The 21,592-nt window shown below is 55.3% G+C and overlaps 1 protein-coding gene and 1 long non-coding RNA gene across 5 annotated transcripts; both read left to right on the forward strand.

The window, feature by feature from the left end:
• Positions 1-14,239: 14,239 nt before the first annotated feature.
• On the forward strand, positions 14,240-15,578 carry LOC123594669. The gene is made up of 3 exons (XR_006710834.1): positions 14,240-14,325; positions 15,183-15,285; positions 15,444-15,578. It is a non-coding gene; the product is annotated as an uncharacterized LOC123594669 (long non-coding RNA).
• A 167-nt stretch (positions 15,579-15,745) lies between these two features.
• Positions 15,746-17,142, forward strand: LOC123594841 (melanoma-associated antigen 9-like). Of its 4 annotated transcripts, none has more exons than XM_045471809.1 (2): positions 15,746-16,762; positions 16,880-17,142. In XM_045471809.1, exon 1 carries the CDS (start codon positions 15,915-15,917, stop codon positions 16,647-16,649), a length of 735 nt encoding a protein of 244 aa, XP_045327765.1. In that variant the 5' UTR covers positions 15,746-15,914; the 3' UTR covers positions 16,650-16,762; positions 16,880-17,142. The 4 variants fall into 4 exon arrangements, with proteins under 4 accessions (XP_045327765.1, XP_045327764.1, XP_045327766.1 ...); XM_045471808.1 differs by having other exon boundaries at positions 16,906-17,142; XM_045471810.1 differs by having other exon boundaries at positions 16,909-17,142.
• Positions 17,143-21,592: the final 4,450 nt, after the last annotated feature.

Genomic DNA, 21,592 nt, shown 5'->3' on the forward strand with positions numbered 1-21,592 from the left:
CGGACCATCTAACCAAAAGGAACAGTTGGAAGAGACCAAAGCAGCAAGTGGAAGCAATAAAGGGGGCCTGCCAACTGAGACCCTACTCTGAGGACAACTTGACCTGGGGGCAAGTCAACAGGACTCTTTGCTGGGGCCTATCTGAGCAGGACCAACTAACCAGCAGGAACAGTTGCAAGAGACCAAAGCGGGAAGTGGGGAGGGGCAGGAATAAAAGGGGTGCTACCAAGTGAGACACTGCTCTGAGGACAATTTGACATAGGGGGCAGGAAAACAGGGCTCTTGGTGGTGCCTATCTGAGCAGAACCAACTCATCAGGAACATTTGGAGGAGCCCAAAGCAGGAAGTGTGTGTGTGTGTGTGTGTGTGTGTGTGTGTGTGTTGGGGGGTGGCAGGAATGAAAGTGGGGCTACAAACTGAAAACCAACTCTGAGGACAAATTGACCTGGGGGAAGAAAATCAGTCTTTGTCGGGGCCTATCAGAGCAGGTCCAATTAACCAGAAGGAACTGTTGGAAGAGATCAAAGTGGGAATTGGGGGAGGGCAAGAATAAAAGGAGGGTACAAACTCAGACACTACTCTGAGGATAACTTGACCTAGGGGGCATGAAAACATAAGTCTGTTCGCCCTATGTGAGCAGGAACAATTAACCGGCAGGGACATTTGGAAGAGACCAAAGTGGGAAGTGAGGAGGCAGGAATAAAAGACGGGTACCCCCTGGAACCCTACTCTGAGGACTCCTTGACCAGAGACCAAGAATATAGGACTTTTTGTTGGGGCCTATCTGAGCAGAACCAACTAACAAGCAGGAATACTTGGAAAAGACCAAAGCAAAATGTGTGGGGTGAGGTTGCGAGTATAAAGGGGGGCTACCAACCGAGACCCTACCTTGAGGACAGCTTCACCTAGGCGGCAAGAAACTAGGACTATTCGTTGGGGCCTAAGCAGAGCAAGGAACCAGCAGGGACATTTGGAGCAGACATAAGCGGGAAGTTGGGATGTGCAGGAATAAAGGCAGGGCTACTGCCTTCAACTCTACTCTGAGGACAACTTGACTTGGGGGCAAAAAACCAGGACTCTGTGTTGGGGCCTATCTGAGCAGGATGTACTCATCAGCAGGAACAATTGGACGAGACCAAAGCAGGAAGTGCGCGGGGGGGGGGGCAGGAATGGGGGGGGGGCTACCAACTGAGACCCTACTCTGAGGGCAACTTAACCTAGGGGGCAAGAAAACAGGACTCTGTGTTGGGACATAGGTGAGCAGGACCAACTAACTAGAAGGAACAGTTAGAAGAGACCAAACAGGGAAGTGTGTGGGGGTGGGAATAAAAGGGAAGCCACCAACTGAGACCCGACTCTGAGGACAACTTGACTCAGGAGGCAAGAAAACAGGACTCTTTGTTGGGGGCCTACCTGACCAGGAACAACGAACCAACAGGAGCAGTTGGAAGAGACCAAAGCGAGAAGAGAGGGAGGGGCAGGAATAAAAAGGGGACTACCAACTGAGAACTTACTCTGAGGACAACTTGTCCTGGGGCAAGAAAACAGGACTCTTGGTTGGGGGCCTATCTAAGCAGGACCAGCTAACCAGCAGGAACAGTTGGAAGAGAGCAAGTGGGAAGTGGGGGTGGGGCAGTTATAACAGGGGGGCTAAAAACTGAGACCCGACTCTGAGGACAACTTGACCTATGGGACAAGAAATCAGGACTCTAAGTTGGGGCCTATGTGAGCAGGACCACCTAAGCAGCAGGAACATTTGGAAGAGACCAATGCAGGAAATGTGTGGGGGGGGGGGTGCGGGAATAAAAGCAGGGCTACCAACTGAGACCCTACTCTGAGGACAACTTGACCTAGGGAGTAAGAAAACAGGACTCTTCTTTGGGGCCTATCTGAGCAGGACCAACTAAGCAGCAGGAACTGTTGGAAGAGACCAAAGCAGGAAGTAGGGGTTGCAGGAATAAAAGGGGGCTAACAACTAAGACCTTACTCTGGGGACAACTTGACCTAGGGGGCAAGTAAAGAGGACTCTTTGTTGGGCCCTATCTGAGCAAGACCAAGTAACCAGCAGGAATAGTTGGAAGAGATCAAAGTGGGAAGTGGGGGAGAGAGAATAAAAGGGGGGCTACAAACTGAAACACTACTCTGAGGACATCTTGTTCTGGAAAAACAGATGTTGATCAAGAAAACAGGACTCTTTGTTGGGACTATCTGAGGAGGGCCAGCTCACCAGTAGGAACAGTTGTTAGACAGCCAAGCAGAACGTGTGCAGAAGGGTTAGGAATAAAAGGGGAGGCTACCAACTGAGACCATACTCTGAGGACGACTAGACCTAGGGGGCAAGGAAACAGGACTCTTTGCTGCGGCCTATCTAACAAGGCCCAACTAATCAGCAGGAACAGTTGGAGAAGACAGAAGCTTGAAGCAGGGTGGCAGCGTTAAGGTGGGGCTACCAACTAAGGCCTTACTCTGAGGACCAGGTAACCTGGGGCCAAGAAAACAGGACTCTTTGTTGGGGCCTATCTGAGCAGGACCAACTCACTAACGGGAACAGTTGGAAGAGGCCAAAGTGTGAATTGCAGGGGCAGGAATAAAAGGGGGGCCACCGACTGAGACCCTACTCTGAAGACAACTTGATAGAGGGGACAAGAAGACAGGACGATTGGTTCCGGCCTATCTGAGTAGGACCAGCTAACTATCAGGAACAGCTGGAAGAGACCAAAGCAGGATTGGGGGGCAGGAAAAAAGGGAGGCTGCCAACTGAGAACCTGTTCTTCAGACAAGTTGACATTGGGGGCAAGAAACAGGGCTCTTTGTTGGGACCTACCTGAGCAGGACCAACTAACCAGCAGGACCAGCTGGAAGAGACCGAAGCGGGAAGTGTGGGGGGAGAAAACAATAGGGGGGCCACAAACTGAAACCCTACTCGGAGGAGAACTTGACCTGGGGCAAGAAGAAAACAGGACTCTTTTTGGGGGCCTATCTGAGCAGGAGTAACCAACCAGCAGGAAAAATTGGATTGAACCAAGGGAGGAAGCGGGGGGGGGGGGGACAGGAATAAATGGGAAGCTGCAAACTGAGACCCTACTGTGCAGAAAACTTGACCTAGAGGGCAAGAAAATAGGACATTTTCTTGGGGCCTATCTGAAGACAACCAACTAACCAGCAGATACAGTTGGAACATACCAAAGCAGGCAGAGCGGGGTGGCAGGAATAGAAGGGGTACAACCAACTGAGACCATACTCTGAGGATAACTTCATCTAGGGGTCATGAGAAATGGACTCTTTGTTGCGGCCCATCTGAGAAGAACCAACTAACCAGCAGATACAGTTGGAACAGACCAATGCAGCAAGTGTTTGGTGGAGGCAATCAAAGGGGGTCTACCAACTGAGGTCCTACTGTGAGATCAACTTGACCTAGTGGGAAAAAAAACAGGACTCTTTTTTGGGCCTATCTGAGCAGGACCAACTAACCAGCAGGAACAGTTGGAAGAGACCAAAGCTGGAATTGTGTGAGGGGGTGCAGGAATAAAAAGGGGCTACCAGCTGAAACCCTACTCTGAGGACAAACTGACATGGGGGCAAGAAAACAAGACTCTTTGTTGGAGTCTATCTGGACAGGACCAACTAACCAGCAGGAACCTTTGGAACAGATCAAAGCTGGAAGTGAGGGGAGGCATCTATAAAAGTGGGGCTACCAACTGAGACCCTACACTGAGGACCATTTGACTTGGAGCAAGAAAACAGAACTCTTTGTTGGGGCTTATCTGACCAGGAACAACTAACCGGCAGGAGCAGTTGGAAGAGACCAGGAAGTGGGGAGGGCAGGTATAAAAGAGGCCTACCAACTGAAACCCTGCTCTGAGGATAACTTGATCTGGGGGCGTGAAAACAGGACTCTTTGTTGGGGCCTATCTTAGCAGGACCAATGAACCAACAGCAGCAGTTGTGAGAGACCAAAGCGGGATGTGGGGAAGCGGGAGAAAAAGGGAGGCAACCAACTGAGACCCTACTCTGAGGACAAATTGACCTGGGGGCAAGAAAACAGGACTCTTCTTTCGGGCCTACATGAGCAGGACCAACTCACCAGCAGGAACCATTACGAGAGAAGAAATGAGGACGTGTGTGTAAGGGGGTGGCAGGAATAAAAAGGGCGCTACCGACAGAAACCCTACTTTGAGGACAACATGACATAAGGACATGAAAATAGGACTGATTGTTGGGGCCTACCTGAGTAGGACCATCTAACCAGCAAGAACTGTTGGCCCAGGAATAAAGGGGGGGCTAACAACTAAGACCTTACTCTGGGGACAACTTGACCTAGGGGGCAAGTAAAGAGGACTCTTTGTTGGGCCCTATCTGAGCAAGACCAACTAACCAGCAGGAATAGGTGGAAGAGACCAAAGCAGGAAGTGGGGGAGAGAGAATAAAAGGGGGGCTACAAACTGAAACGCTACTCTGAAGACAACTTGACATGGGGGTAAGAAAATGGGACTCTTTGTTGGGACTATCTGAGGAGGACCAGCTCACCAGTAGGAACAGTTGTTAGACAGCCAAGCAGAAAGTGTGCAGAGGGGGTAGGAATAAAAGGGCGCCTACAAACTGAGACCCTACTCTGAGGACAACTTGACCTAGGGGGCAAGGAAACCGGACTCTTTGCTGCAGCCTATCTAACAAGGCCCAAGTAATCAGCAGGAACAGTTGGAGAAGACAAGAGCTTGAAGCGGGGTGGCAGCATTAAAGGGGGGCTACCAACTAAGGCCCTACTCTGAGGACCATGTAACCTGGCGCCAAGAAAACAGGACTCTTTGTTGGGGCCTATCTGAGCAGGACCAAGTTACCAAAGTAGTTGGAAGAGACCAAAGGGGGAAGTGTGTGGGGGCAGGAATAAAAGGGGGACTACCAACGGAAACACACCTCTGAGGAAAACATGCCCTGGGGGCAAGGAAACAGGAATTTGGGGGGGGGTGTTCTGAGTAGGACCAACTAACTAGAGGGAACAGTTGGAAGGGACCAAAGCAGGAATTGTGTGGGTGAGGCAGCAGGAATAAAAGTGGGGCTGCCAACTGAAACCCTACTTTGAGGACAAATTGACCAGGGGGCAAGAAAATAGGAGTCTTTATTGGGGTCTACCTGAGCAGGACCAAGTAAGCAGCAGGAACTGTTGGAAGAGACCAAAGCAGGAAGTAGGGGGTGCAGGAATAAAAGGGGACGCCAACAACTAAGACCTTACTCTGGGGACAATTTGACCTGGGGGGCAAGTAATTAGGACTCTTTGTTGGGCGTATCTGCGCAGGACCAACTAAGCAGCAGGAATAGTTGGAAGGGACGGAAGCGGGAAGTGTGGGAGAGGGAATAAAAGAGGGCCTACCAACTGAAACCCTACTCCGAGGACAACTTGACTTGGGGGCAACAAAATAGGACACTCTGTAGGGACTATCTGAGGAGGACCAACTCACCAGTAGGAACAGGTGTTAGACAGCTAAGCAGAAAGTGTGCGGAGGGGGTAGGAATAAAAAGGGGGCTACCTACTGATATACTTCTCTGAAGACAATGTGCCCTAGGGGGCAAGAAAACAGGGCTCTTTCCTGGGGCCTATCTTAGAAGGATCAACTAACCAGCCTGAGCAGTTGAAGAGACCACCTAGGGAAGTGTTGGGTGGAGCAGGAATAAAACTGGGGCACCCAAAGGAAACCCTACTCTGAGGGAAACTGGGCCTCGGGGGCAAGAAAAGAAGACTCTTTCTTGGGGCCCATCTGAGTAGGACCAACTAACCATCAGGAATAGTTGTAAGAGACCAAAGCAGAAAGTGGGAGGAGGCAGAAATAAAAGGGGGGCTATCATCTGAGACCCTACTCTGAGGACAACGTGACTTAGGGGACAAGAAAATAGGACTCTTTTTTGGGGCCTATCTGAGCAGGACCAACTAAGCAGCAGGAACTGTTGGAAGAGACCAAAGCGGGAATTGGGTGGGGGCAGGAATAACGGGGGGCTAACAACTGACACCCTACTCTGGGGACAACTTGACCTAGGGAGCAATAAAACAAACAATACTCTTGGTGGGACCTATGTGAGCACGACCAACTAACTCGCAGTAACAGTTGGAAGAGACCAAACCTGGAAGAGCGTTGGGGTCAGGGAAATAAGTGGGGCTAACAGTTGAAACCCGACTCTGGACAATTTGACCTGGTGGCAAGAAAATGACTCTTTGTTGGGGCCTATCTGAGCAGGACCAACTAACCGGGAGGAACAGTAGGAAGAGTCGAAAGCAGGAAGTGTGTGTGTGTGGGGGGGGGGGGAGAAGCAGGAATAAAAGGGGGTACCAACTGAAACCCTAGTCTGAGGACAACTTGACCTGGAGGCAAGAAAACAGGACTCTTTGTTGAGCGCTATATAAGCAGGACCAAGTAACCAGCAGGAACAGATGGAAGAGACCAAAGCGGAAAGTATGTGGGGGGCAGGAATAAAAGGGGTCCTACCAACTGAGCCCCAACTCAGAGGACAACTTGTCCTGGGCGCAAAAAAAAACAGGATTTTTTGTTGGGGCCTATCTGAGCAAGACCAACCAACAAGCAGGAACATTTGGAAGAGACCCAAGCAGAAAGTGTGTGTGTGGGTGGGGGGCAGAAATCAAAGAGGAGGCTACCAACTAGGACCCTCCTCTGGCGACAACTTGATCTAGGCCGCAGGAAAATAGGATTTTTGTTGAGGCCTATCTAGGTAGAACAAGTAACCAGCAGGAACAGTTGGAAGAGACCAAACCAGGAAGTGTGTGTCGGGGGGTGGCAGTAGTAAAAGGGGGACTACCAACTGAAATCATACTCTGAGGACAACTTGATTTGAGGGCAGGAAAACAGCACTTTTTGTTGGGGCCTATCTAAGCAGGACAAAGTATCCACCCGGAACAGTTGGAAGAGACCAAAACAGGAAGTGTGTGGGGGTTGGGGGGGGGCGGAATAAAGGGAGGGGGCGACAAACTAAGACCCTACTCTGGGGACAACCTGACCTAGGGGGCAAGAAAACAAGACTCTTTCTTTGGGCGTATCTGAGCAGGACCAAGTAACCACAAGGAGAATTTTGGAAGAAACCAAGGAGGGAATTGTGTGTGGTGCAGGAATAAAAGGGGTGCTACCATCTTAAACCCAACTCTGAGGACAACTTACTTTGGGGCAAGAAAACATGACTTATTCTTGGGGCCTATCTGAGCAGGACCAACTAAACAGCAGGAAGTGTTGGAAGAGAACAAAGCAGGAATGGGGGGAGCAGGAATAAAAAGGGAGGCTACAAATGAGAACCAACTCTGGGGACAACATGACCTAGGGGAGAGAAAATAGGACTCTTTGTTGGGCCCTATATGAGCAGGACAAACTTCCCAACAGGAGCGGTTGGACGAGACCAAGGAGGGAAGCGTGTGGGGTGCAGGAAACAAGGTGGGCTACGAACTTAAACCCAACTCTGAGGACAATTTACCTGGGGGCAAGAAAACATGACTTATTCTTTGGGCCTATCTGAGCAGGACCAACTAACCAGCAGGAACAGTTGGAAGAGATAGGAATTGGAGGGGGGCAGGAATGAAAAGGACGCTACAAATGAGACCCTACTCTGGGGACAACATTTTCTAGGGGGCAACAAAATAGGACACTTTGTTGGGCCCTACCTGAGTAGGACAAACTAACCAACAGAAGAGGTTGGAAGAGACCAAGGAGGGAAGTGTGTGGGGGTGCAGGAATAAAAGGGGGGCTACCAACTTAAATCCAACTCTAAGGACACCTTGACCCGGGGACAAGAAAATAGGACTCTTTGTTGGGACCTATCTGAAAGGGAACAACTCACCGCCAGGAACACTTGGAACAGACCAAAGTGGGAAGCGTCAGTTGGGAGGGGCATTAATAAAAGGAGGGCTCCCAACTGACACACTACTCTGAGGACAACATGACCTTGGGGGCAAGTAAACAGGACTCTTTTGCGGGGCCCATCTAAGCAGGACCAGCTAACCAGCGGGAACAGTTGTTAGAGACCCAAGCAGAAAGTGTGGGGAGGAAGGAATAAAACGGGAGGCTACCAACTGAGACCATACTCTGGGGAAAACTTGACCTCGAGGGCAAGAACAGGACTCTTTGTGGAGGACCATCTAAGCAGGACCGACAAACCAGCAGGAACAGTTGGAGCAGACCAAAGTGGGAAATGTGGGGGGGACAGCAATAAAAGTGGGGCTACCAATTTACACCCTACTCTGAGGACACCCTGGAACAAGAGAACAGGACTCTTTGTTAGGGCCTATCTGACCAGGACCAACTAACCAGCAGGAGAATTTGGAAGAGACCAAAGAGGGGTGTTGGCTTACAAGGGGCCTACGGACTGAGACCCTACTCTGAGGACAATGTGACCTGGAGCAGGAAAATAGGACTCTTTACTGGGGCCTATCTGAGAAGTACCAACTAAGCAGCAGGAGTAGTTGGTAGGGATCAAAGCGGGAAGTGGTGGGGGAGGGAATAAAAGGGGGGCTTCAAACTGAGACACTACCCTGGGGACAATTTGAATTAGGGATCAAGAAAACAGGACTCTTGGTGGGGCCTATGTGAGCAGGACCAACCAACCAGCGGGTACAGTTGGAGCACACCGATGTGGGAAGTGTGTGTGGGGGGAGCAGGAATCAAAGGGGGGCTACCAACTCAGATCCTACTCTGAGGACAACTTGACCTAGGGGCCATAAATCAGGACTCTTGGGGGGCCTATCTGAGCAGGACCAACTAACTCACAAGAACAGTTGGAAGAGGCCAAGGTGGGAATTGTGAGGAGGGGGGGGGGAAGAAATAAAATGGTGGCAACCAACTGAGACCCTACTCTGAGGACAACTTGACCTGTGGGGCAACAAAACAGGAAACTTGGTCTGGGCCTCTCTGAGCAGGATCAACTAATCAGCAGGAAGAGTTGGAAGAGACCAAAGCGAGAAGTGTGGGGGTTCAGACATAAAACAGGGGCAACCAAGTCAGACCCTACTCTGAGGACAACTTGACCTTGGGGGCAAGAAACGGGACTCTATCTTCGGGGCTACCTGAGAAGACGCACTCACCAGCAGGAACAGTTGGAAGAGACCAGAGCAAGAAGCGTTGTGGGACAGGAATAAAAAGGGGGCTACCAATGGAGACAGTACTCTGAGGGCAAGTTAATCTGGGGGGTAAGAAAACAGGACTTTTTGTTGGGGCCTATCTGAGCAGGACCAACTAACTAACATTTGAAGTTGGAAGAGGCCAAGAAGGGAAGTGTGTGAGGTACAGGAATAAAAGCGGGGGCTACCACCTTATACCCAACTCTGAGAACAACTTGACCTGGGGGCAAGGAAACACGATTATTTTGGGGCCTATCTGAGCAGTACCGACTAACCAGTAGTAAGAGTTGGAAGAGAACAAAGCAGGAACTGTGTGTTGGGGGGGTGGTGGTGGCAGGAATAAAAAGGGGGCTACCAATTAAACCCTACTTTGAGGACAGCTTGACCTAGGGGCATGAAAATAGGACTCTTTGTTGGGGCCTATCTGAGCAGGATAAAGGAACAGTTGCAAGAGACCAAATTGAGAAGTGGTGGCGGGGGGGGGGGGCTATAAAAGGGGTGCTACCAACTAAGACCCTACTCTGGAAACAACTTTACCTACGAGGCAGAAAATATGTTTCTTTGATGGGGCCTATCTGAGCAGTACCAACTATACCAGCAGGAAGGGTTGGAACAGTCCAAAGCGGGAAGTGTCGGGGGGGCAGCAATAAAATGGTGCTCCCAAATGAGACCGTACTCTGAGGACAGCTTGACTCTGGGGCCCATAAAACAGGACATTTTTGGGGGGGGGCCTATCTGAGATTGATGTCTAACCAGCAGGAACAGTTGGAAGAGACTAATGCAGGAAGTGTGGGGGGCAGGAATAAAAGGGGGGGCTAGTAACTGAGACCATACTCTGAGGGCAACTTGATCTAGGGGGCAAGAAAACAGGGCTCTTTGTTGGGACCTATCTGATAAGGACGAACTAACCAGCAGGAACAGTTGGAAGAGACCAAAGCAGGAAGTGGGGTGGGGAGGGAATAAAAGGGGGACTACAAACTGAAATCCTACTCTGAGGACAAGTTGACTTGGTGGCAAGAAAATAGGACTTTTTGTTGTGGCCTATCTGAGCAGGACCAACCAACCAGCAGTAAAATCTGGAAGGACCAAACCAGGAAGGTGGGGGGGGGTCAGGAACAAATGGGGGGCTACAGATTGAGATGCTACCCTGTGGACAACTTGACACACGAGGCAAGAAAACATGACTCTTATTGGGGCCTATCTGAGTCAGACCAACTAACGAGCAGGAACAGTTGGACGAGATCAAAGCAGGAAATGGGGAGGCAGGAATAAAAGTGGACATCAACTGAGATCCTACTCTGTGGACAACGTGACCTGGGGGGCAAGAAACCAGGGTTCTTCCTTCTGGCCTATCTGAGCGGTACTCCCTAATCAGCAGGAAGAGGTGGAAGACACCAAAGCAGGAAGTGTGGGAGGCATGAGTAAAAGGGGGGCTACCAACGAAGACCCTACTCTGAGGACAACTTGAACTGGGGCAAGTAAACGGGGCTCTTTGTTGGGGCCTATCTGACCAGGACCAACTAGCCACCAGGAGTAGTTGAAGAGACCAAAGCGAGAAGTTTGCCGGGGCAGGTATAAACGGGGGCTACCAACTGAGACCCTAATCTGAGGACGACTTGACCTGGGGGAAGAAAACAGGACTCCCTTTTGTGGCCCATGTGAGCAGGACCAAGTAACCAATAGAGCAGTTGGAATGGACCAAAGCAGGAAGTGGGAGGGGGGGCAGGAAAAAAGGGAGGCAACCAACACACACCCTACTCTGAGGACAACGTGACCTCGGGGGCAAGAAAACAGGACTCTTGGTTCGTGCCTATGTGAGCTGGACCAACTCACCGGCAGGAACAGTTGGAAGAGACCAAACCAGGAAGTGTGTTTGGAGGAGTGGCAGGAATATAAAGGGGACTACCAAATTAAACCAGATGCTGAGAACAATGTGACCTAGGGGCATGAAATTAGGACTGTTTCTTGCAGCCTACTTGAGAAGGAACAATTAACCAGCAGGAACCCTTGGAAGATACCAAAGCAGGAACTGGGTGGATCGGGAATAAAAGGGGGCTACCAACTAAGACCCTACTCTGGAGACAACTTGACCTGGGGGGAGAGAAAACAGGAATCATGGTGCAGCCTATCTGAGCAGGGCCAACTAACCAGCAGGAAGAGATGAAAGAGACCAAAGTGAGAAGTGTGTGTGGGGGGAGCAATAAAAGGGGGCCTACAAACTTAAACCCAACTCTGAGGACAACTTGACCTGGGGCCAAGAAAACAGGACTTTTTGTTGGGCCTTACCTGAACAAGACCAACTAATCAGCAGGAGCAGTTGAAAGAGACCAAACCAGGAAGTGTGTGTGTGTGGTGGGGGGGGGGGGAGCGTGGTCAGCAGGTACAAAAGGGGGGTGCCAAATTAAACACAACTGTGAGGACAACTTGTCCTAGGGGCAGGAAAATAGGATTCTTTGTTGAGACATATACAAGCAGGACAAACTAACCTATAGGAAGAGTTGGAAGAGACCAAAGAAGGAAGGGGGAGGCAGGAATAAAAGGGGAGGCTACCACCTGAAATCCTACTCTGAGGTCAACTTGACCTAGTGGAATACAAATAGGACTCGTAGTTGGGGCCTATCTGAGCAGGACCAATTAACCAGCAGGAACAGGTTGAAAAGACCGAAGCAGGAAGTGTGGGGTGGGCAATAGGAATAAAAGGGGGGGCACCAACTGACTCCCTACTCTGATGACCACTTGACCTGGGGGAAAGAAAATAGGACTCTTTGTTGGGCCCTATCTGAGCAGGACCAAGTAACAAGCAGGAACCGTTGGAAGAGACCAAAGTAGACAGAGTGGGAGGGCAGGAAAAAAAAGGGGGGGACTACCAAGTAAGACCCTAATCTGGGGACTACTTGATCTAGATGGTAAGAAAACAAGACTGTTTGTTCGGTCCTATCTGAGCAGGAGCAAATAACCAGCAAGAGCCTTTGGAAGAGAAACAAACGGGAATGGGGGGGAGATAAGAGGGGGGCTGCCAAATGGGACCCAATTCTGAGGACAACGTAACCTGGCGGCAAGATAATAGGACTCTTTGGGGGCCAATCTGAGTAGGACCAACTAACCAGGGGGAACAGTTGGAAGAGGCCAAAGCACGAATTGGGGGGCAGGAATAAAAGGGGGGGGCTACCAGCTGAGACCATACTCTGAGAACAACTGGACAAAGCGGGCAAGTAAATTAAGACTCTTTTTTGGAGCCAATCTGAGTAGGGCCATCTAACCAGCAGGAAGAGTTGGAAGAGACCAAAGCAGGAAGTGTGGTGAGCAGGAATGAAAGGGGCCTAGTAACTGAGACCCTACTTGGAACACTACTTGACCCAGGGGGCAAGAAAACAGGACTCTTTATTGGGGCCTGTTGAGCAGGACCAACTACACATCAGGAATCGTTGGAAGAGACCAAACCGGTAAGTGGGTGGGAGCAGGAGTAATAGGGGGGCTGCCAACTGAGTCCCTACTCTGAGGACAACTTGTGTTGGGGACAAGGCAACAGAACTCTTTGCTGGGACATATCTGAGCATGACCAACAAACCAGTGATTACCGTTGGAAGAGACCAAAGCAAGAAATGTGTGTGTGTGGGGGGGGGGGGCGGTGCGGCAGGAATAAACGGGGGAGGGGGGGCTACCAACTGCAAGAGTACTCTGAGGACAACTTGACATGGGGTCAAGAAAATAGAACACTTTGTTGGGGCCCTGTCGGAGCAGAACCAACCAACCAGCAAGAACAGCTAGAAGAGACCAAAGCAAGAAGAGAGGGGGGAGGAATAGAAGGGGGGCTACCAACTGAGACACTCCTCTGAAGACAACTTGTCCTAGGAGCAAGAAAACAGGAGGCTTTGTTCAGGCCTATCTGAGCAGGACCAAGTAACCAGCAGGAACAGTTGGAAGAGAGAAAAGTCGGAAGTGTGTGTGGCGGGGCGGCAGGAATAATAGCGGGGACGGGCCCAGGCTCTTCTGCAGCAGGTGTCGGGACTTCATGGAGATCCGCAGGGCCCATCCCGCCCCGGGGAGAGGAGATCAGCCTGGGCCGCGGTGCCGGGGTACGTGTAGAGGGTGGCCGCAGGCCCCGTCCACTCAACTGTGCCTCGGGGATCTGAGGAAGCTGAGGACCTTGGGGTGAGGGACAGGATCCTAGGTCAGGAAAGGGCAGGGACACAGGACGGGGCCACGGTGTCCAGGTGGGGGTCAGAGGGAGGACTGAGGGACTCAGGTCCCCAGGACAGAGGGGACGTCCCAAAGTTCAAGACCTCACGCCTTCTGAGAAGGGCCCTTGGGAGGCATGGGGACTCGCGGAGGAGAGTCGGGCCAGGCTTCCGCAGCCGGGTCTCAGAGACACCGGAGGAGGCGCAGGGGGCGGGGGGTGGCTGGGACACCTCAGGTGGGCAGAGGGCAGGGCCCGTGTCCCGGGGCGATTCCTAATGAGGAACAGAGGGACCTGCAGGCAAAGGAGCCTGGACCCCACAACAGAGTCAGTCCGCGCAGGGCCCCGGGAGGGATGGGGACACTGGGCGAGGCTGGACTTGGGCATGCGGGTCTCGGATCACCTGGACGGGGGAGTGGGGGTCGGATGGGTGAGCCGGGGAGAACCGAGGACCCGCTGTCTGTCGGGAGCAGCCGCTCCGGTGGGCAGAGGGGAGGAGGGCCCAGGTGCTGTCAGGAGACCAGGTCCACCCCAGCCCAGAGCTACGAAGTCAGTCCGTGCCGCAGGCCCGGGGTGCCCCTGCATCGGGTGGCCAGAGGTGGCGGGCACCCCGTCACTGAGCCTGGGCGGTGCGTCCCACAGACCTTCGGACCCCGGTCTGAGGGGCACGAGTTCCCATCGTCAGCGGCCACGCGCACAGGCCATCCCCGGGGTGCAGGAGGCCACGGAGCGAACACCGAGGGAGGGACTCTGGCCCCCAGAAGGCAGGCCCCGGGCCTGAAGGCGACCCCTAGCGGCAGCCTAGGGAAGCCCCTAGTGGGAATGAGGCCCCGCGGGGTGTCTGGACTTCCGCATCGCATCCGGGTCTCAAGAGACTGGCGGGGCGGGGCGGGGCGGGGCGGGGCGAGGCGAGGGGGCCTCGCGTCGGCGTCAGCGTTGGCGTCAGCGTCGGCGTCGGCGTCGGCGTTGGCTTCGGCGTCTTCCGGCCGCGCCTCGAATCCCGTCAGGCGCGGGAAGGGCGCAGAGCCTCGTGGGCTTCGAGGTGAGGCCCAGAGGGAGGAGCGAGGGAGCCGGGACCCAGAGGGGAATGAGTCCGGCGGTGGGGGCGGCGGTGGAGGCCGCAGGGTGGCGCGACCACGACGACTGTGACCAGGGCGTGAGGCGTGGGCGGACTCGGGCTCTGCGTCCCAGCCCGACTGAGAGCTGGTTGCGCGCGAGGAGCCGGCGTCAGGCGGCAGAGGCCGAGGCCCAGGCCGCCCAGGGAGTCCGGATGGGGACGAGAGGATAGGGCTGAGGGACCCCAAGGAAGCCATGTGAGCCCCCCGCCATCGGCCCCGGGCCTCCCCGGACTTGGTCGCCTCGTGCGACGCCAGCCGCCTTGGCCCGGACCTCGCCGGGCCGTGAGGGTTCTGGTGGGAGGCAGCGGGCCCGGGGCTCCCCGGGAGAGCCCTGCGGGAGGACGGCCGGAGGCCCCTTGGACCCCAGCCCCGGGGCCGCCCTCGGAAAGCCGCCCCCGCGGTGGGTCTGGGCGACGGGAGGGCCTTGGTGTGCGGGGCTGGACCCCGGTCAGCCGAGGCGGGATCCCGGGCCCTGGCCGGGGTGCAGGGGAGAGAGGAGGCGCTGCCTCCCAGCCCAGGACACCTGCGTAGGGCCCAGGCCTGCCCTGCCGCTCGGGTCCGCTCTGGCTGTCAGCGGAGGCCCAGAAAGGGCAGGCCCAGGCTGGATGGGGGGTGGGGGGTGGGGGCTCCCGGGGCGGGGCCGCCCAGAGTCCTGGCCGGAATCTCCTGGCCGCAGTGGGGGGTGGGGGCCCGGGGCGATGCTCGAGGTCTGCACCCACCCTGAGACCCTGAGGCGCCCCCTCCCTCCCTCCCTCCCTCCCTCCATCCCTCCCTCTTCCAGGGGCTCTGCGAGCTCTGCAGTTGAGGCCTTGGTCTGAGGCAGGAGTCCTGAGGTCACAGAGCAGAGGAGGCGCGGCCGCGTGCCAGTCGGTTGTCCAGGCGAGGTGCGTGCTCCACGCGTGGGACCGGGGGCTCGCCCATCCCACCCCAGAGGGGACCCCTCGGCCCCCAACCCCCATGCGGCCCCGCTCTCAGGCCTGGGAGGTCGGGCTCTGGGTGGGCTGGGCCTCCCCCTGAGGAGCCACCCCTCTTCTGTCTTCAGGGTCTGGCGACCATCATGTCCCTGGGTGAGAGGAGTGTGTTCTGCAAGCTTAAGGAGGAGCCAAGAGAGGTCCCGCTGCCATGGGATGCACTGCTGCCAGAGCCTGAGGACAGGGAGGTGGAGGAGGTGGAGTTGGAGGAGGAGGAGGTGGATTTGGAGGAGGAGGCGGTGGAGGAGGTGGAGTTGAAGGAGGAGGAGTTGGAGTCGGAGGAAGAGGAGTTGGAGGTGGAGTTGGAGGTGGAGGAGGTGGAGTCGGAGGAAGAGGAGGAGTTGGAGGAGGAGGTGGAGTTGGAGGAGGAGAAAGCAGAGGAGGAGGAGGGGGGTTACCCATCTCCCTCCTCCTCCTCCTCTTCCTCCCCGTCCTCCTCCTGCTCTGTCCTCATTGTGGTCCCCCTGGAGGAGGGGTCTGCTGGTGCCGGGTCCCCGAGTCCTCCCCAGAGCCCTCGGAGCACCTGCCCCTCCCCCAGTGCCATGGCAGGCGCTCCGGGGAGCCAGTCCCACCAGGGCTCCAGCAGCCCCGATGAGGAGGGGTCGAGCACCTGGGGGGCCCCGGCAGGGGCCCAGGCCTCGCTCCCAGATGCGCTCCGCGTGAAGGTGGCCGCCCTGGTGCTGCTTCTGCTCCTCAAGTATCGCACCAAGCAGCCGACCACGCGGGCGGAGATGCTGGCGGCGGTTAGCCAAGATGACCAGGACCGCTTCCCCGTGATCTTCCGCCGAGCCTGCGAGTATCTGCAGCTGGTCTTTGGAGTCGACGTGAAGGAAGTGGACCCCCGCGAGCACTCCTACGTCCTGGTCAGCATCCTGGGCCTCAGCTGCGATGGGACGCCGAGTGGTAGGGACGGCATGCCCAAGACCGGCCTCCTGGTGCTGGTCCTGTGGGTGATCCTCCTGGAGGACGACCGTGCCCCTGAGGAGGCGGTGTGGGAAGCGCTGGGGATCATGGGGGTGTATGCCGGCAGGGAGCACGTATTCTATGGGGAGCCCAGGGAGCTGCTGACCGAAGTCTGGGTGCAGGAAGGGTACCTGGAGTACCGGCAGGTGCCCGGCAGCGAGCCCGCACGCTACGAGTTCCTGTGGGGTCCCAGGGCCCACGCAGAAACCAGCGGCGTGCAAGTGCTGCAGCACATCCTCGCGGTCAACAGCAGGCAGCCCGGGTCTCCGTGTCTGTCCGAAGAGGCTGTGAGCCATGAGGAAGAGCGGGCCTGAGCCCGAGGGGCAGCCGGGCCCGTTCCCACCTGGGGTCGAGCAGCTTCTCCTGCGGGGCACGAAGCCAGGCCACTTCTCCCCTGCGAGTGCGAGCAGAGCGGGCGCTGGGCGTTGTGAGTAGTGGAGGGCCAGGGCGGCTTGGGGCAAAGCGGGGCCAAGCGCACGTTTGGGTGGGTTCTTGTTCTCTGTCTACGTGGCCTCGGAAATCGATCTTTGTTTCCTCGAGGAAGTTTTCAGATGTTGTTCCTTGTCATAGAAGGTTTCGTGAGCTTCGGGCTCAGTGTGGGAGTGGCACCCACGCCACAGGCGTTCAAGAGTCAGCGTTTTGCCGTTTGGTGCAACGAGCTGGGAACCCTTCCGTCCTCGTTCGGGATCCAGAAGGGAATCGCGGTGCCTGGGCTGGGCACAGACAGGGATGTCTTGCCAACGTGAAGACCTTGGCAGTAAACGGATGGTTTCAGGACATGGAGAAATAAAAGATGTTCGTTCTTGCTTCTTGTCCCTTGTCATCTGTCATTCTGGACATGGGACATAGAGATGTGTGCCTGCCTTTGCTTGGGTCTCCAAGAAAGGAGGAGACACTCGATCTGAGCAGAGGTCCCCAGCTCACTGGGACATTTGTGGCCGGACATTCGCTGAGCTCTGCTCACTCTCGGAAGGGCCCTGTGTTGGCAGTGAGGACACTAGGAGAGGCAGGACACGTCCCACCCATAGGTGAGTATCTAGCAGCTGCGGTCCCCATGGGAAGGCAGGGAAAGGTCCCCTAAGAGGAGCAGAAGAAATGAAAGAAGGCTGAGGCGGTGGGGCTCCAGGGGGGGAGCCCTGCAGTGGCGATGCCCTGCCCGAGCCAGGCTGGCCTGGGATCTCTGTTCAGTGCGATGCCTTCTGGGCAGCTGATCACAATGTAGCGGGGAGGGGACAGTGGCTGCGGTGTGCTCCCTGCCTCTGTCTCCAGGAAGTCGGGGAGTGAGAGCCTGGATCTGAGGCGCACAGACTCAGCTGTGCAGAGGGCGGGGGCACGGCCCGAGCCGGTCAGAGTCAAGGTGAGGATCCCGGAAAGGATGGTGACAGAGGTGGGGGCCTCGGTCTGGGATGCCTGGTTCGGGCCGGCAGAGAGAAGGGGCCCGGCCGGGCAGCAAGGCGTGCACGTCGACATGTGAGGGAGCACGGCCGGCCCCCCATCCCGGAATGCAGGTCAGTCCAGCCGGCAGCCCGAGAGACCCCGGCAGGGTGGTCAGGCGGAGCCCTTCTCCCAGCGGGGCTAAGGGTGGTAGACTCGGGGCCCCAGAGGGACGGGCCCAGGCTCTTCCTGGAGCTGGTGTCTGGACCTGAGGGAGGGCGGTAGGGCCTACTACACCCACCCACCCTGGGTAGAGGCGCTCAGGCCCCGCTGAGGCCGGGGTTTCTGGAGGGGGCGGCCGCAGGCTGCGTCCACTCAACTGTACCTCGGGGGTTTGAGGGAGCTGAGGACCTTGGGGTGAGGGACAGGATCCCAGGTCAGAAAGGGCAGGGGCACGGGCCGGGCTAGGGAGTCCAGGTGGGGACATGGGGGGAGGACCGAAGGACTCAGGTCCCTAGGACACACAGAAGGAACCTGCCGGAGTTCGGGCACCCGCGTCCTTCTGTGAAGGTCCAGGGGCAGGATGGGCATTTGGGTGGACGAGTCGGGCCAGACTTCCACAGCGGAGTCTCACAGACACGGGGTGTGTGTGTGTGGGTTGGGGGAGGCGGCTGGGACACCTCAAGTGGGCAGAGGGCAGGGCCTGGGTCCTGTGGCCATTCTTGGCGAGGATGCAGAAGGAGGACAGAGGGAGCCTGGGCCCCTCAACAGAGTCAGTCCGAGCCTTCCGAATGCCTGCCCCTCCCCCGCTGACATGGCAGGTGCTCCGTGGAGCCAGTCCGATGAGGACCCCAGCAGCCCCGATGAGGAGGGGTCCAGCACCAGAGGGGCCCCAGAAGGAGCCCAGCCCTCGCTCCCAGATGCATTCGGCATGAGGCTGGCTGACCTGGTGGCATTCCTGCTCCTCAAGTATCGCACTCAGCAGCCGACCGACCACACAGGCGGAGATGCTGGCGGCGGTCAGCCAAGATGACCAGGACCACGTCTCCGTGATCTTCCGCCAAGCCTGCGAGTATCTGCAGCTGGTCTTTGGTGTTGACGTGAAGGAAGCGGACGCCAGAGACCACTCCTTCTTCCTGGTCACCATCCATGGCCTGATATGTGATGGGATGCTAAGCAGTAGGCAGGGCATGCCCACGGCCAGCCTCCTGGTGCTGGTCTTGGGGGTGGTCCTCCTGGAGAACAACTGTGCCCCTGAGGAGGAGGTGTGGAACGTGCGGGCTACCAACTGACACCTACTCTGATGACAACGTGAGCTAGGGGCAAGAAATCAGGACGCGTTATCAGGGCATACGTGAGCAGCACCAACTAACCAGCAGGATCAGTTGGAAGAGACCAAAGTGGGAAGCGTGTGGCCACCATGAATGAAAGGGGAGCTAACAACTGAAAACCAACTCTGAGGACAACGTGACTTGGGGGCAAGAAAACAGGACTTTCTTTTGGGGCTTATCTGAGCAGGACCAACTAACCAGATGGAACAGTTGGAAAAGACCAAAGCAGAAAGGGGGGGGGGCTACCAACTGGGATCCTACTCTGAGGACCACTTGATCTAGTGGACAAGAAAACAGGAGTCTTTGCTCGGGCCTAAATGCGCAGGACCAACTAACCAGCAGGAATATTTGGTGGAGACCAAAGATGGGAGTGTGTGCTGGGGAGGGGTGGCTGGAATAAAACGGGGGCTACCAACTGGAACCCTACTCTGAGGACAACTTGACCTGGGGGAAAGATACAAGGACTCATTGTTGTGGCCTATTTGAAGAGGACCAACTAACCGGCAGGAGCACGTGGAAGAGACCGAGGCGGAACTTTGTTGGCGGTAGGAATAAACGGGGGGCTACCCACTGAGAAAGTACTCTGAGGGCAACTTGAACTGGGGGCAAGAGAACAGGACTCTTTGTTGGGGCCTATCTGAGCAGGAACACCTAATCAGCAGGACCAGTAGGAAGAGACCAAAGCAGAAACTGTGAGGGGGGCAGCAGGAATAAAAGGGGGGCAACCACCTGAAACCATTCTCTGAGTAGAACTGTACCTGGGGGCAAGAAAAAAGGACTCTTTGTTGGGGCCTATCTGTGCCGGAGCAACTAACCAGCATTAACATTTTGAAGAGACCAATGCAGGAAGTGGGGGAAACGAATAAAAGGGAAGGCAACCATCTGAGACCCTATCCTGAACACCATTTGACCCGGTGGCAAGAAACCAGGACTACTGGTGCGTGTCTATCTGAGCAGGACCAAGTAAGAAGGAGGAACAGTTGGAGGAGACCACAGCGGGAAGAGTGGGGAAGGGAACAAAGGGGGACTAAAACCTGAAACCCTACTTTGAAGACACCTTGACCTGGGGCATGAAAATAGGACTCTTTCTTGGGGCCTATCTGAGCCGGACCATCTAACCAAAAGGAACAGTTGGAAGAGACCAAAGCAGCAAGTGGAAGCAATAAAGGGGGCCTGCCAACTGAGACCCTACTCTGAGGACAACTTGACCTGGGGGCAAGTCAACAGGACTCTTTGCTGGGGCCTATCTGAGCAGGACCAACTAACCAGCAGGAACAGTTGCAAGAGACCAAAGCGGGAAGTGGGGAGGGGCAGGAATAAAAGGGGTGCTACCAAGTGAGACACTGCTCTGAGGACAATTTGACATAGGGGGCAGGAAAACAGGGCTCTTGGTGGTGCCTATCTGAGCAGAACCAACTCATCAGGAACATTTGGAGGAGCCCAAAGCAGGAAGTGTGTGTGTGTGTGTGTGTGTGTGTGTGTGTGTGTGTGTTGGGGGGTGGCAGGAATGAAAGTGGGGCTACAAACTGAAAACCAACTCTGAGGACAAATTGACCTGGGGGAAGAAAATCAGTCTTTGTCGGGGCCTATCAGAGCAGGTCCAATTAACCAGAAGGAACTGTTGGAAGAGATCAAAGTGGGAATTGGGGGAGGGCAAGAATAAAAGGAGGGTACAAACTCAGACACTACTCTGAGGATAACTTGACCTAGGGGGCATGAAAACATAAGTCTGTTCGCCCTATGTGAGCAGGAACAATTAACCGGCAGGGACATTTGGAAGAGACCAAAGTGGGAAGTGAGGAGGCAGGAATAAAAGACGGGTACCCCCTGGAACCCTACTCTGAGGACTCCTTGACCAGAGACCAAGAATATAGGACTTTTTGTTGGGGCCTATCTGAGCAGAACCAACTAACAAGCAGGAATACTTGGAAAAGACCAAAGCAAAATGTGTGGGGTGAGGTTGCGAGTATAAAGGGGGGCTACCAACCGAGACCCTACCTTGAGGACAGCTTCACCTAGGCGGCAAGAAACTAGGACTATTCGTTGGGGCCTAAGCAGAGCAAGGAACCAGCAGGGACATTTGGAGCAGACATAAGCGGGAAGTTGGGATGTGCAGGAATAAAGGCAGGGCTACTGCCTTCAACTCTACTCTGAGGACAACTTGACTTGGGGGCAAAAAACCAGGACTCTGTGTTGGGGCCTATCTGAGCAGGATGTACTCATCAGCAGGAACAATTGGACGAGACCAAAGCAGGAAGTGCGCGGGGGGGGGGGCAGGAATGGGGGGGGGGCTACCAACTGAGACCCTACTCTGAGGGCAACTTAACCTAGGGGGCAAGAAAACAGGACTCTGTGTTGGGACATAGGTGAGCAGGACCAACTAACTAGAAGGAACAGTTAGAAGAGACCAAACAGGGAAGTGTGTGGGGGTGGGAATAAAAGGGAAGCCACCAACTGAGACCCGACTCTGAGGACAACTTGACTCAGGAGGCAAGAAAACAGGACTCTTTGTTGGGGGCCTACCTGACCAGGAACAACGAACCAACAGGAGC

The sequence above is a fragment of the Leopardus geoffroyi genome, chromosome X (genome assembly GCF_018350155.1).
Source record: "Leopardus geoffroyi isolate Oge1 chromosome X, O.geoffroyi_Oge1_pat1.0, whole genome shotgun sequence".
NCBI classification, from domain to species: domain Eukaryota; kingdom Metazoa; phylum Chordata; class Mammalia; order Carnivora; family Felidae; genus Leopardus; species Leopardus geoffroyi.

Bases quoted from the DNA above. Each gene is read 5' to 3' on its own strand.
- LOC123594841 (XM_045471809.1), top strand. From the start codon at position 15,915: ATGGCAGGCGCTCCGGGGAGCCAGTCCCACCAGGGCTCCAGCAGCCCC.